Raw genomic sequence first — 13,076 nt, 5'->3', positions numbered from 1 at the left:
TATTAGGAGTAAACCAAAATTATTAGAGCAGTTCAAGAGTACACACACTACAATCTCCAACATTCTGAGCAAAAGCATCCATGATAGGTAGAGGTGTAAGGGGAAAAAACAAAACCAAGAACAAGTGACAGAAGTCAGTTTCCAAACTAGTGTTTGGCACATTGGCTGTTGGTTACACATGTACAAAGCCATGGAGAAGTGTAGAGATTAAGCCTTCATCATAGGAGAAAAGGCCGATGGCATTCTGGATTAAGTAGCTTTTACTCAGAAAAATGAAAACACCTACAGAAAAGGCCATTTGAAATACATCCGCCATAATTTGCTAGTATCTGAATGGGCACTGAAAGATAAATAGTTCAGAAGTATCCTACACCATGTTAGCTTCAAATTTATCTTAAGATAACAAGCATTCAGGTGCCGCATATGCTCATAAGGTTTATTTTAAGCCTTGAAACTACTGAACAGCAAATATCATTCCAGTAACTTGCTACCAAAAATACTACTGGTACGGTAAACTCTACGCAAATGCTAACCAAACGAATGAAGAAAAAAAACTCAATTCAGTGCCATATCGAATGTCTGAACCCAAAGAAACTGCGCCTAGCATCTTTTAAATGAAGACATCAAGACAAATCTATTGTAAAATAGGTTGGACAGTCACAGTCAAGGGTATGGCCGGATGGACAAGTTCTAAGAAGAAATGGAACAAACATCAGCTGTTAGCATACAGTATATGGAAAAATAATCAGTTTGCTCCAGAATGGACTACATCGTGATCCTCCATCCAAAATGGATGGCCTACCAAAATATGTTAGCCCTTTCAGGGTAGAAAGTTCTGCACATTCACTGACCACAACGGCACAAAACATGAGTAGAAAAACTAGCTAGTATAATTTACCAGAAGTTGTACTCAACATATTGCAATTTTTCTGAGCAGAAGAACCAAATATGTTCCATGTTTCATGATCAATAAATAAGGACACTTCAGTTTCACTTTAAATTATAATTATGTAAGAAAACATCAAGAGCGTATTCATAATTTGTTTCTTTTCGAAATCACACACACATACTGAGTCAGACAGACGCAACACATATATAGGTGCTAATAGTAGTATATATACCCCGCAAATCCACGCGATCATTTATCACAAATTCTTAAATTGGCCATCGGCAAGATAGCCCAATTCCCCACCCCTAGTTCTTACCGCCGACGTACTGTTCGGCGTCGTGGATGATGACGTATCCGGCCTTCTTGGGGCTCTCGGAGTCGGACAGCTCGTCGTCGTCGTCTTCACCGTAGACCTCGTCGTAGGAGGGAGCGCAGGTGGAGGCGAGGAGGGACCAGACGAGGTACATGGTCGCGGCGGTGAGGGCGCCGCAGCCGAAGCCGAAGAGGAGGCCGGAGACGACGACGAGGATGTCCTTGGCGCGCTCCTGGACGGACGAGGCGGCGTCGGAGGCGGCGGGGAGGGGATCGGGGCGGGGGATCTGGAGGGGATGGTGGGGGCCGAGGCGGCGGACGCGGAGGACGGTGACGACGGTGGTGGTGAGGGGGGTGGGGTTGTTGGGGTCGGGGTTGGGCCTGGAGACGGAGGAGAAGGAGATGAGGAGCGTCTGGGCGTGGCCGCAGGGGCGCCCGGCTGCCGCGGGGGAGAGGAGGAACACCGCGGCGACGACGGCGAGGAGGAGGAGGCGGGCGGCGGCGGCGGCCATGGCGACGCGGTGGATTTGGGGGAAAATTCCGATGGCTTGGCGAGGAGGAGGAGGAGGAATAGAAGGTTTGACTTGGGAAAAAATGACTTGTTATTTATGGCCGGAGTCTTTGGAAAGGGGGTCATTTTACGGTTTGGTCCCTGGACTGTGTACGTTTCGTGCAAACGTGTATAATACGGCAACGCCAGCGAAGCAAATCGGTCGGTCAAAAATATTTCGGGGTGTAAAGTGGAAATGAGACCGTGTCCTGTCCGCCGTGTACTATGGGCTTTTGCATCAACAATTGCAGCCTTTGGGCCACTAGGCCTGTTGAGCGACACAATCTTATGATTTGGGCTCAAATAGGCAAAGGCTGTGTTTATATAGATCCAAGGGTGGAAAGTTTTTGGCGCGTCACATTGGATATACGGATAAATATTTGAAGTATTAAACATAGTCTAATAGCAAAACAAATTATAGAATTCTCCTGTAAACCGCGAGACGAATTTATTAAGCCTAATTAATCCGTCATTAGCAATGTTTATTGTAGCACCACGTTGTCAAATCATAGCGCAATTAGGTTTAAAAGATTCGTCTCGCAATTTACACACATAGTAATCATGCACGTCAGCACGTTTTCCATAATATACCACTGGAGTACATAATTACAATAATATTTTCGAAAACTACATCTTCCGAAATACAATCTATTTAATCAAAAATTATAAAACATATATCCTCACATAACTATAAAAATAAAAATAACCAACATTATGTAAATTACTTAAAGGAGAAGAAGACCTGCACTTCGTAAATAGAGAAGGCTATGTTTTTCTTGCTCGACTATGGAGCAAAAGTAATACTCCCTTCGTTTCAGGTTATAAGACGTTTTAACTTTAGTCAAAGTTAAACTGTTTCAATTTTGACTAAGTGTATAGACAAATATAGTAATATTTATAATATTAAATTAATTTCATCAAACAATAATTGAATATATTTTCATAATAAATTTATCTTGGGTTGAAAATGTTACTTCTTTTTTTTACAGACTTTCAAACTTAAAGCAGTTTGACTTTGACTAAAGTCAAAACGTCTTATAGCTGAAACGAAGGGAGTAGTATAACTCCCACTATATAGAAAGCACATCTATAATTCCAATCATTCACCTTAAAGTCAATGCAAGGTAGTTCTGCTTTTAGATAGTCAGGACATATTATAGTAATATATTAGTATATAAAAAAGAGAAGATTGCATGCTATTCGTCATATATGCTGACTGAATGATCCAGATGAATCCTTTCGGTGTGGTATAAAGTGTCAATTTAGCCGATCATATTGGCAACTTAAAATCTACATGAATCTAACTCAGAGTCTCACCCAATATAAAGAAAATCAGAAGCTAAATCTTTGAGACAGTAGAATTGATTCATTCACCATATGTAAATCAATGTATTTTCCAATGTTCAGGGCAAAAGAACGGCCATATAATAGTATTTTTATGTTATGTTAGTGATTGAAAATATATTTTTTATAATAAACACCCTATGTGATTAGATTTGCTGGCTCTAAAAGATTCCTAGCTATTCACTCATGAAGTAACAACGCTTGGAAAGATTGAAGATGCTGGTTCAGATAGGTGTATTTCTACATGAATTTTAATTTTCAAATGTATAAATCTAATTGATATTAAAAGATCAACTTGTAATTGTGCATTTGTGATATATGAATAGGCACAATTGTAAATACTATGTGGAAAATGGACACACATTGAACTCTTACAGTCAAGTTCAATTTGAAGAGAACTTGTATAATATATGCATAGCATACATTCCATTGATGTCCAAACATCAGCTGAATTATCCACCAAATATAGCTAGAGTTGATTTATTGGAGTCTTCAATTTGAAACCATGAAAGATATCCATATTCTTATGGGGCAATAGTTGTTAATGTCCATTATTCAAAGATTAAAATACATTGAAAAAATCCAAGGTGGTATTGCAGGAACAAAATGATCATCCCTTCATAATCATCCCTGCATACATTGCAGGAACTTCGAAAAGATACATCCTTTTTGTTTGCATAGATGGGTTTGAGCTCTAAGCATCAAGTAATAGTGACATACATACTTCTTTTTTTCATATTGTCATGATACCAGTGAAGCAATTGTAAAGACAGTTCTGAAAGTTAATTTGAAGAGGAGTACAAATTTACAGCAAGAATCACTGGTGTCAGGCATGGAAGAGAATGGAGTTAGATCACAATATCTTATTGACAGAACTAAATTGAAGCCAAATTTCTATCAACCATTAATCACATGCATGTTTTAGTTATTTATAGATTCATACAATACAAAATTGTCAATCGCCAACCTGCAGAAAGACATGTCAACATGTCAGACACATATGCGTAGAATACGAACCACTGATATGTTCGTTTTGAAAGAAGCCAACTATTAACCTGAAGCACCTGTATTCACAATCGGAAAGAATTATTGACTGGGAGATCAGCTTCGTTCACAGGGATAAAAATGCTATGACACAAAGAAATACCTAAAAATATGCCTCATGAGCTCAGGAGCCTTCTTTGCTACTTTGGTTCCTCCTATTTACTGAAGCCCAAACATTGATGTCACTGCATTCACATCTGGTCATGTCCTAAGATACTTGCTACATTCTACTCCACCAAGCAATCAACCTATAGGAGCAGGACCTCATATGTCACCTGGAAAAATGGAACGTTCAAGTCAATATATATAATCAATCGAGCTACCGCTGGTTCATGGGAACGCAGCCGATGAGCATGTATATCCATTGTCTGAACAAATACTACAATATTTAGGACCACATCTGTCCATGCATGTAGACAGAAACAAAAGAAAGAATGCCATCGTTGCTGCGGTCATAATGAGAATAAGCAGGAAACAAAATTCATAACGAAATATTTCGACAGGTAATTAATATGCATGATGGAATCAATGTAGCATATTCGTGAAGCAGCAGACCATGAATTCTAATTGCATTGGAATCCTTATTAACAGATAAAGCTTTAAAGTAACCAAAAATTAGTAGACAACAGGGCATATTTCTTCCCTAGAATTCATACCGTAGAAAAGCAAATATCATTATGTTGAGACTTGAGATGATCAGCACTGAATGAATGAACTCTTATAAATTTGCACAGTTGTAAACCAACACCCAGAAATATCTTAGCAGCCTGCAAGCATGATTCATATAGATGCACAAAAACATACGGAATTTCAATCGAAGAATTCTGTCGCTGAAATACCCAAAAGCATAAGTGAGTGTCATATGGAAAAAAATGGAAGTAGTGCTGTTGAACCTGACATTGCCGGCAATGAATACACTTCTCTGCCTGTGTGAGGATGAACAACCAACGTTGTTATCATTGATGGAGAAGGAGGACGATGCCCCAGATGGGCAGCAACCACCGCGGCAGTGGTCAGTGGAAGGGAATATGTTGGTTGAGGCGGGCGTTGGCCGCATGGACGTCGAGCGGCCGAGGAGGCACGATGGAGCGGGCCAGCGGGGACGACATCCATCGAGGTGGGCATCAAGGCAGTAATTTACAAATCCGCGGCGGCTGGGGACGACCGCTCCGTCGGCGGCGGCGACGGCGGATGGGGACGACGTCGGCTCCGGCCGTGGCCGATGGGGAAGACCACGGAAGCGGTGGAGGGCGCGGCGGCGTTGGCGGTGGCGGCGGATGGGGCCGACCTCGGCTCCGGCCGCGGCGGATGGCGAAGAAGTAGGATCCGGCGACGGCTGGAAAAGAAGTCGGCGTGGGCGGCGGAACGGGACGACCTCGGCTCCGGTGACGGCTGGAGAAGAAGTCGGCTCCGGCGAGAGCAGCGGTGGAGGAGCGAGTCTGCGGCGCCAGTACACGCGGGGAGGACCGGAGGAGCGAGGAGGATAGGATTGCGCGTGGAGAGGCGTAATCTTCGCACGCGGGGAGGCGTTGTCTTCACGTGGTGAAATCGTGCGGTGGAGATCGGTGGACCGTACGGAATATACCTGATTTGCGGATGGACGGGGAGGATTTAACTGGATGATTTGGCCTGTAGGATTGGAGGGGTGTAACTCCTCCTTTTTATATACTACTAGTAACCGTGCACGTGCAATGCACGCAGTAACAAATGTAAATTAAAACCATTGTGGGAGCAAAATAAGAATAACAGCAAGCAAGTCATACATGCATGGTAGCACCAAAGAATCCATCACCAGCAGGGGCGGAGCTAGAGAAGAATGGAGGGGGGTGCACCAGCAGCACCACTAGTACTCCCTCCGTCCTAAGATATAACAATTTTTAGCCTTTAGGATTTGTCCCAAAATATATAACAATTTATCCACCAATATTCTCTTCTCAACCAATCACTTTTCCCACCTACATTCACAACTCATCCAAACTTTCTTAATAATCGTGTCCAACTCTAAAACTTTTTATATTTTTGAACGGAGTGAGTAATTTATATATTTTTTAAAGCAATATTATAGTAAATTATAATTTTTTTGCGTGTTGTTATCATCAGCGATAACAGTGGAGTGCACTAACAAAGAAGCAGAGATAAAAACTGCACTAATCATAACCATTCGATCTGGAAAAAAAGAGAGCTATTATCGCGTAATTGAAAAGTGAAGGAGCTATTCAAATGAATCCATTGACTGGTAAAGAATTAGTAAATAGAACAGAAGATAGAGGAGGCAAGGAATTGCCTGTGCCCAGCCTCGGTGACATCCCATCATCTTGCTGGGGCGTCGATTAGTCATCCAGGATTAATTGTGGCATTGGCGGTAAGAGGCGAGGATTAATTGTGGCATTAGCGGCAAGAGGCGTCGGCACTGGTAGGGACAAAGAGGAAGAGCGAGTCGCCAGAAAGAAAAAAAAAAGAGAAGAGGCGTGCATGTGCGTACGTCCTCACGCTGATGCGGCAAGCAGGACTGAATTGGACTCCTATCGTGGTTGTGGTTGTAGGCCGTTCGTGCTTCAATGGCCTGATTTCTAGTGTGGGAGTACACCAAGCTTGGCTGAGGGGGGTGCACATATGGTTACAAAGGGGTATTAAGCACTAATTTTTCTTTTGCAACCGGGTGCCTAGGAACCCCCATAACACTACTTAGCTTCGCCCTTGATCACCAGAATAAATATATACTGTATATAAATAAGTGAAAGTGCTAAGCCTATTTTATGTGAAACTATACTTGTTTATTACAGTGTATTCCACACGACTTAACTTCACTACCTCCCTCTTATGACAAAATCAGGATCATGCACACACCCAGTTGCTCCCATCTCATACATCCACAGCCTCATATGTGTTTTCAAGTGTCACACCGAGAAGGTCTGTCCAACTTCTTTCAGCTTCAGCACTTCATCCATCAAGTAAAACACAAAACAATCTATGCCAAGATAAAGGATATCAATATTGATAGTAAAATATTTTCTTATGCACAATGTATGTCAAGTCAAATTAACATTGATCAAAGAAAATCCAGATTCCAATCATAAAGATAAAGGATATCTCATCTGAGATAGTAAAGGCTAATATTTTCAAGGTCAATTTGATGATCAAAAGATTATTGAATTACAATAAGCACAAGATTCAACTGCTAAACAACTTTGCAAGTAATTCATGAAGCAATTGCGATGACATCACTTTATATCGAAAGAATCATCGTAATTTCTTAAGTTATGTGCCACCAATATTTTTAGGTGATAATTGTAATTTACTACAAGCATTTTTTGGACCGGGTAGTTGGAAACATAAATGCAGAGTTCACTTTGAGTCTAATTTCAGTACCAAATGCGCAAATTTTCAAGTATCTGATGATCACATGATCAAGAACCAGTTCATCTGGAGTATGAACATTTTAGTGTCAAACTTAAAGTTTAAACCATCAAAAGCAAACGTGGAGATGAAAAATTCAAAACATGAGACGACAAGGATTAACCTGTTGGAAATCAAAGATGCCATGGCCTCTGTGAACCATGTGATGCTCAATGGGGATGACCATCATTGATAGGTCACGATTGATTCCGCCAGTGACGCTGGATACATCGCTTGGTGCTGCTGCTGCTTGGTGTAGTTCTAGTTTTTGGAGAACCTGAAAAGAAAAGAACAAGATCATAACTCATAGGCTCATAGCATGTCACTGTAAAGTTGATATACTCTGCAGTAATTTTAACTGCATGAATCTCAAATCTATTACTGAAAAAGAAAATCTTAGGCAGATGATATCTAGGATATGAATAGCTGTTCAGATTCTCACGTCGAACCACAACCCTGTTTCACATCAATCAAATATTACAATCAGGTGGCAGTAAGAAAGAAAAATGAATTCAGGCATGCATGCTGAACTGGTTAACAGGGCTAGCAGTCCTTACTAAATCTTAACATTACGCCTTACGCCTTGATTTGACAACTCTGATTGATTTTACATTTCTATTATAAATAGAAATATTTCTGAAAGCAAAACACCCAGAAATATTTTAGCAGGCATTTTGATATGGAACTTCTTGGCAGAAAACATTAGAGAGTTGTAAACTAAAGTGCATGCTGTAAGTTCTAATTATATGTGCATACTAATAGTGCTCAACATTTCCCATCTACTTTGCCCAAATTGCCAGCTCAATGCCTTCATTTAATTTCCAAAGTATCTAGTCAACATACATCAACCTCACCTATCACTTTTGAGAGAAACCTCACCTATCATTGTTGGTCGTTGTTCAGCTGCCATGAGAATGCTGGTATAACGCCATCATGCATGGCATCCTTGTGTGAGATCGCCATTTACTGCCCTCCTAACTGCCATGATTAGATCACCATGGTAAGCTGCTATGGTGCTGTGTAGTATTTGGAAAGAAGTGTTGCTTCAGGATGACATGTATAGCAACCAAAATGATCCAAAATTCTAAGGGTTAGCCCTACAACACTTGTATTTTGCAAAGGTGCTCTGCAATTTATAGAACGAATTAAATAGCCTACAAATATCCTTTACCAACAAATAAACCTCAATTTATCGGCATCAACTCTAGGGTATCCTTCTAAAAGACTAAAAAAATATCAGTAATTCACTAGAATAGAGAATTGTATAGAATAATTAGAATTATCAAATCTCACCAAACAATCAAAAGAGAATAATCATCCCCAACAATTCACACTCGGCTATGTTGCCAACATGGTTGAAGAGCACTGAATTTTATTTTATTTTATAACGAAAGTGAGACAACACAACTTTTGATTGAAGTGTTCCCATCTATTGAAACAACGGTACAGTAATTCTAATATGTGAGTTGCAGTACAAATATTATGTTTGGAGAACAGGTTGGGTGTGATAAATACCAGAAACAAGCCGAGAGAGTGAGTTGGTGTGATATCCCCCTGTGGTTCAGATAATTGTCTGCAAGCGTGTAGTAAACAAATCGTTAGAGAAAAAAACATGAATCCAGTAGAAAACAAGTTTCTTAACCATATTCTAATACCAATATAATATAAAGAACTGTTGATTTGTTTGTTCGGCAAACTGCAACACATTAATTAATCTGAAAGTTTCATATTCACCCCTTCCAGCCCATATGACAGAAGAATACACGCAAAAGAGTAGCCAGATTGCAAAATAGAAGATGATGATTTTGGGCATTTTCACCTTACCTGTTGGTACTTCTGCTTTTTGTCCAGAAGACGGTGGTCGAGGAAAGGTAGAGGCCATTGCATTGGCGGAGCCTGTGGACAACAGCGAGGAGGGAAACATGGATGTACTCCGGCAGCAGGGACGGGAGGGGCCGACCTCGGCGGCGGCGGCGGCGGCGGATGGGGCCGAGGTCGGATCCGGCCGCGACGGTAGGGAAGAAGCCGGATGTAGCGGCGGCAGCAGAAGATGTCGGCGTGGGCAGCGGCTCCGGCGAGGATGCGGCGGCGCTACATGCGGAGAGGAGGAGGAGCGAGCGAGGAGGAGAAGCGAAGTCCGCGCGTGGAGGAGGAGGAGCGAAGTCTTCGCGTGTGGAGAAGGAGGAGCAAAGTTTGCGCGTGGAATCGTGTGGTGGTGAAATCACGCGCGCAGATGGACGGTACAGATTGAACCAGTGATTTCACCAGTAGGATTGGAGGGGGGCAACTGCTGCTTTTTATATTAGTATAGACTAGTATAGATATGTGTAATTAGTTATTTTTTCATTCATATTTAATACTCTATGCATATATCCAAACATTCGATGTGACATGGTGTAAAATTTTGCCAAATCATGCAATTTGGTTATATGCAATTGATATTATACGTTTTGTACCGTTGATATATCACGAAATATCACAAAATTTGATGTTTCATATGCGAAAGCAAAATGTTTCAACGGGAATTTTATTGTGTTCCACATATGAAAATACTCCACTTTGGTGGTGACGCTGAATACGAGTCAACACATCATAAAAATTGCATATCATTGTTGAGAATATTAAGGCTGGCGGAAGGGGCGGCCGCTGGGCATGTCCACGTCGAATTTCGCTGCAGTAGCTAAAGTGCGTGGGGTTGGATTTTTGCGAAAAAACCCTCCCTTTTTTTAATAATATATAGGCCCCTCACGAACAGTACTTACGATAGAGATATTGCGGATAGGGGTTTCGTATGTGGAAGGCGAGGGGCTTTTTCGCAAAAAAACATCCACTATCGCATGATATTATACCATCTTCAAAACGAGACTTCGCTATAATACCATGATGCAATTGGGATTCGCCCAGATACCACTTTCAACTGGATGTAGTTTGCTGAAATGCTATTTTATTTCTTTATAGTAAATCAAAATCATTTTGTCCCTTTTCTCACAACTTTGATGACCAAACTGCCCATGTTTGATTCAATTTAAACAGACTAGTAATATGCCCGTCCTATCTGCTACGGTGCAATTATATTTGTCTTCAATAATTTCTAAAATTTCATGTTAGCAAAATATATTTTTATATGATCTATCCATTTAAACTTTAATTTAACGCATGTCGTATATTTCATGTAAAGTATAATAATATGATATTGCGTGGGCACAATAAATCTTTACAAGAATTAATTATATAAATCATTTCAATATACAATATATGAGGGCAACATACACTTAAAAATATGCTTGAAAAAAGTATAGAGTTATTCTATTATTTGTTCCGAGTACAAAATAAAGCATTTGATCCATACATAAATACATATATTTTTGTATATCATTGTGATACAACATTTCATAGCGTTTTTATATAAAATATTTATTCAGCTCACGTGCATCTTTTTGTGTGAGTGGCGTGCGTATGTGTATATATATCAGCGTCATTGTAATGCCTCGCACGTGGTTGGTTTTTTATACGGTCTATACGCCGTATATTTTTATTATACGGTGAATGAACTAAAATTTGAATGATTTTTATCTTTTTAAGTTGTATGGACAAACCTTATAAAAAAAAGCTAAAAAGGAAAATTTTATAAGCGTGTATCCATTAATGTAATACATACCATAGTAGTAATGTCAAATGACAACTAAATTAATAATCTTGAAGAAACATATACTAAAGAAATATAGATCATTTTTTCCCTCCATGTCGGCTAATCTTTCTTTTTTTCTCTAATATTCACCTCCCTGTCGACTCACCTTTCAAATTGTTTTCTATATTTTTCCTTCCTATCTGTCGGTCTTTCATTTTTTTTCCATATTTTTCCTTCCTATTTGTCTAGCTTTTATTTTTTTCCTAGTACTGTATTCTTTTTATGGAGGGGTTGGGAACACCTCTCCTTCACACGCAAAACAGCGAAAACAGAGCGATGAATCAATGCGTGATTAATTAACTATTTACTAAAAGAACTTCAAAATGGATTTGGATGTCACGAATAGAAAAATTATATAGAGTACAAGAATTTTTTTTAATGTTTTAGTTGCTGATTTTTTTCACCGTATATAATTTAATGTTTCACTTATCAACTGTAACATTTGACTGCCTGATTTTTTTTTTTTAAATCGGGCAACCGATACGTAGTTTCCTCCGTGCTTCATCTCCTTGCTCTCACATCTGCAGTAGGAACATTTGGGTGGATCTTATAGCCTCTCTGCGAAGATCTGCTTGAAGAAGCGTTACTGCAGATAGGAGTCAAAGTTCAAATTTTCAATTTGTACTTTACCTCTTTCCCCCTTTTATTTTTTCCATGTGATCATTGTTTCGGCACACATATAGCCATAACCCACACAAAAATATGAAATTAGTTTTCTTGAACAAGCACCTCACTTCCCCGTGTGTTCTACAATTGCTTTCAGTGCAAGTCCATGAATCATGACTTTCTTAAATCAGTATGGATATCTAAAATTTGTCATGGTACAAAAAATAATTGATGGCAGTGGCACAACATACTATTCTTCTAAGACCATCCATCATTTATGGTTCATTCATACGATTCTTAACACTGATATATCTTATAAACCGATTGCAGGGTGCAAATCCTAGCAGCACATTGGGCCACGTGGCACCACGCTTCGAGCCGCAGCAAGATTCTCGGCTGGAGAAGCGGCCACGTATTCGCACCCCTCCCGCGGCCATCCGATGACATATCAACGGTGGAGAAAAAAAGTCCAGCAGAAGTAGAGAAAAAAATCACAAGGAAAAAACAAAATCCTCAAGAACAATAGATTCCTCTATACTAATCACCGTGCCGTCGCGGAGCTGACAATGACTAGGACGATGATGACCTTTGAGCTCGATGTACCACCGGGAGCTCTTTGGCACCGCCCCGCCCTACCTCGATCGGCGCCGCCGACACCTGCTTCGAGCTACGACGATGAAGCGAGGAAGGGAAGCGGAGGATCTGGTGAAGGAGATGAAGACGGCACTGGAGGGGGGTGAGTGACGTCCGCGGATAAGGAAAGGGGGAGGCGTCGCCCTGGCTTGTCTTCTACCTCCGCGCTGGTGCCGGAGGCCCTAAGCTCGCTGGCCTGCGCGAGGCCTCGATGCGCGCCTGCCCTGGAGCTGACCGGCCAGCGCCGCCTCGGAGTGAGGACTAGGGGCGGCGGCGGCGGCGGCTCGATCTGCCCCGCCCGCCGGAGGTCCACGCCGTCGCCAGATCAACGGGGAGCAGCTCGGCTCGACACCACCCTGCTCGTCGCCCGCCTCCTCGACCGCCTCTGCACCAATCGACTGCTCGCATTGCCTTCTCGACAGCTGCCACGCCTCTTCCACCGCTCACACCGCCTTCTCAACCGCTTCCTCCACCACCGCGGCCTCATCTCGGTTCACCTCGTCGCCCACCCAGAACGAGGCGTTGCCTGGAGAGGGTAGAGGCGGCGGCGCCATGGAGATAAGAGGGGATAGACAGTGCTGCCGAGGAGCTCTTCGCCGGATATCGGAGGCGGA

The 13,076-nt window shown here is 41.5% G+C and overlaps 1 protein-coding gene and 2 long non-coding RNA genes across 4 annotated transcripts; all 3 read right to left on the bottom strand.

Annotated features, from left to right (window-relative positions):
- Window positions 1–958: 958 nt before the first annotated feature.
- LOC127765700 (uncharacterized) lies at window positions 959–1,796 on the bottom strand. Its single transcript, XM_052290643.1, has one exon. It carries the CDS (start codon window positions 1,711–1,713, stop codon window positions 1,195–1,197), a length of 519 nt encoding a protein of 172 aa, XP_052146603.1. The 5' UTR covers window positions 1,714–1,796; the 3' UTR covers window positions 959–1,194.
- An 897-nt stretch (window positions 1,797–2,693) lies between these two features.
- LOC127765541 (uncharacterized) lies at window positions 2,694–5,639 on the bottom strand. Of its 2 annotated transcripts, XR_008016131.1 has the most exons (4): window positions 5,033–5,639; window positions 4,796–4,906; window positions 4,243–4,414; window positions 2,697–4,159 (listed from the first exon to the last, which is right to left on the bottom strand). It is a non-coding gene; the product is annotated as an uncharacterized LOC127765541 (long non-coding RNA). The 2 variants fall into 2 exon arrangements; XR_008016130.1 differs by having other exon boundaries at window positions 2,694–4,159; window positions 4,796–5,639.
- Window positions 5,640–6,855: 1,216 nt separating this feature from the next.
- Window positions 6,856–9,168, bottom strand: LOC127765077 (uncharacterized). The gene is made up of 4 exons (XR_008016076.1): window positions 9,051–9,168; window positions 8,415–8,513; window positions 7,660–7,812; window positions 6,856–7,107 (listed from the first exon to the last, which is right to left on the bottom strand). It is a non-coding gene; the product is annotated as an uncharacterized LOC127765077 (long non-coding RNA).
- Between the last annotated feature and the right edge of the window lie 3,908 nt (window positions 9,169–13,076).

This window comes from Oryza glaberrima, chromosome 3, assembly GCF_000147395.1.
Source record: "Oryza glaberrima chromosome 3, OglaRS2, whole genome shotgun sequence".
In the NCBI taxonomy this organism is placed as follows: Eukaryota; Viridiplantae; Streptophyta; class Magnoliopsida; order Poales; family Poaceae; genus Oryza; species Oryza glaberrima.
Note: the sequence above shows the minus strand (reverse complement) of the source record. Positions and strands in the feature narration are given on the sequence as shown.